The sequence below is a fragment of the Ceratina calcarata genome, unplaced genomic scaffold, assembly GCF_001652005.2.
Source record: "Ceratina calcarata isolate Rehan_Ccalc_2016 unplaced genomic scaffold, ASM165200v1 scaffold1443, whole genome shotgun sequence".
Taxonomy (NCBI): Eukaryota; Metazoa; Arthropoda; class Insecta; order Hymenoptera; family Apidae; genus Ceratina; species Ceratina calcarata.
Window position 1 is genome coordinate 2068 of NW_017135588.1, and position 732 is coordinate 2799.

General features: G+C 33.9%; 1 protein-coding gene across 1 annotated transcript in view; it reads right to left on the reverse strand.

Moving 5' to 3' along the window:
* Positions 1-27: 27 nt before the first annotated feature.
* The window catches only part of LOC108630940 (trypsin-1-like), a 4550-nt gene continuing 3845 nt past the window's right edge, over positions 28-732 (reverse strand). Inside the window, exon 4 of the mRNA XM_026818780.1 lies at positions 28-448. Coding sequence (XP_026674581.1) covers positions 152-448 — 297 coding nt within the window. The 3' untranslated portion in view covers positions 28-151. The remainder of the gene's footprint in view (positions 449-732) is intronic.

Sequence of the window (732 nt, forward strand, 5' to 3'; positions counted from 1 at the left end):
ACATTATCTAGTAAATTAATCCACCTAACCACTGGAAAAATTGAGATCGTCTCGTTCGACTATAAAAAAATTATACAGTTTTAAAAGGGGTTGAGTCAGCTTTGCTCTTTCCTATATGATCTTATATTCTTATAACCAGATGTTTCTTAAATTAAATACCACTGGTTTCTTTGATCCAAGATCGAAGATTAGCCACGTTCGAATAAACACCAGGGTATTTCGGTTTCGCGCAGCCATAGCCCCAGGACACGATACCGTAGAGGAAACCGTTGGATGCTAGCGGACCGCCTGAGTCACCCTGGCATGAGTCCTTGCCGCCAGCAGTAACACCCGCGCATATCATTCTGTCTGTGATTGTATTCATATGTTTGTAAGCGTCATTGCATTGCTGTCTGCTAACGATTGGAACGGTTACTCGCATCAAGCGCGGTGAGACCGATCCACCTTCCTGTAAATGAAAATATAAATTATGATATGAATTATACAAAATATAAGAAATAAAAGAATATGATGTGATGTGATTATACATTTATACATGTACATTAGTTCTTCACTTATGTACATTAATTATCAAAATGATATACTATATGATATATTAGTTTTACTATTTTTAATACAATTTATCAAACTCATAATAAAAAAAACTATAAAAATGTAATTTTATTAGATCTTTCGAGATTCATATCATGAATCATATAATGAATTAATCGGTTGCATACGAAATAAAATAAG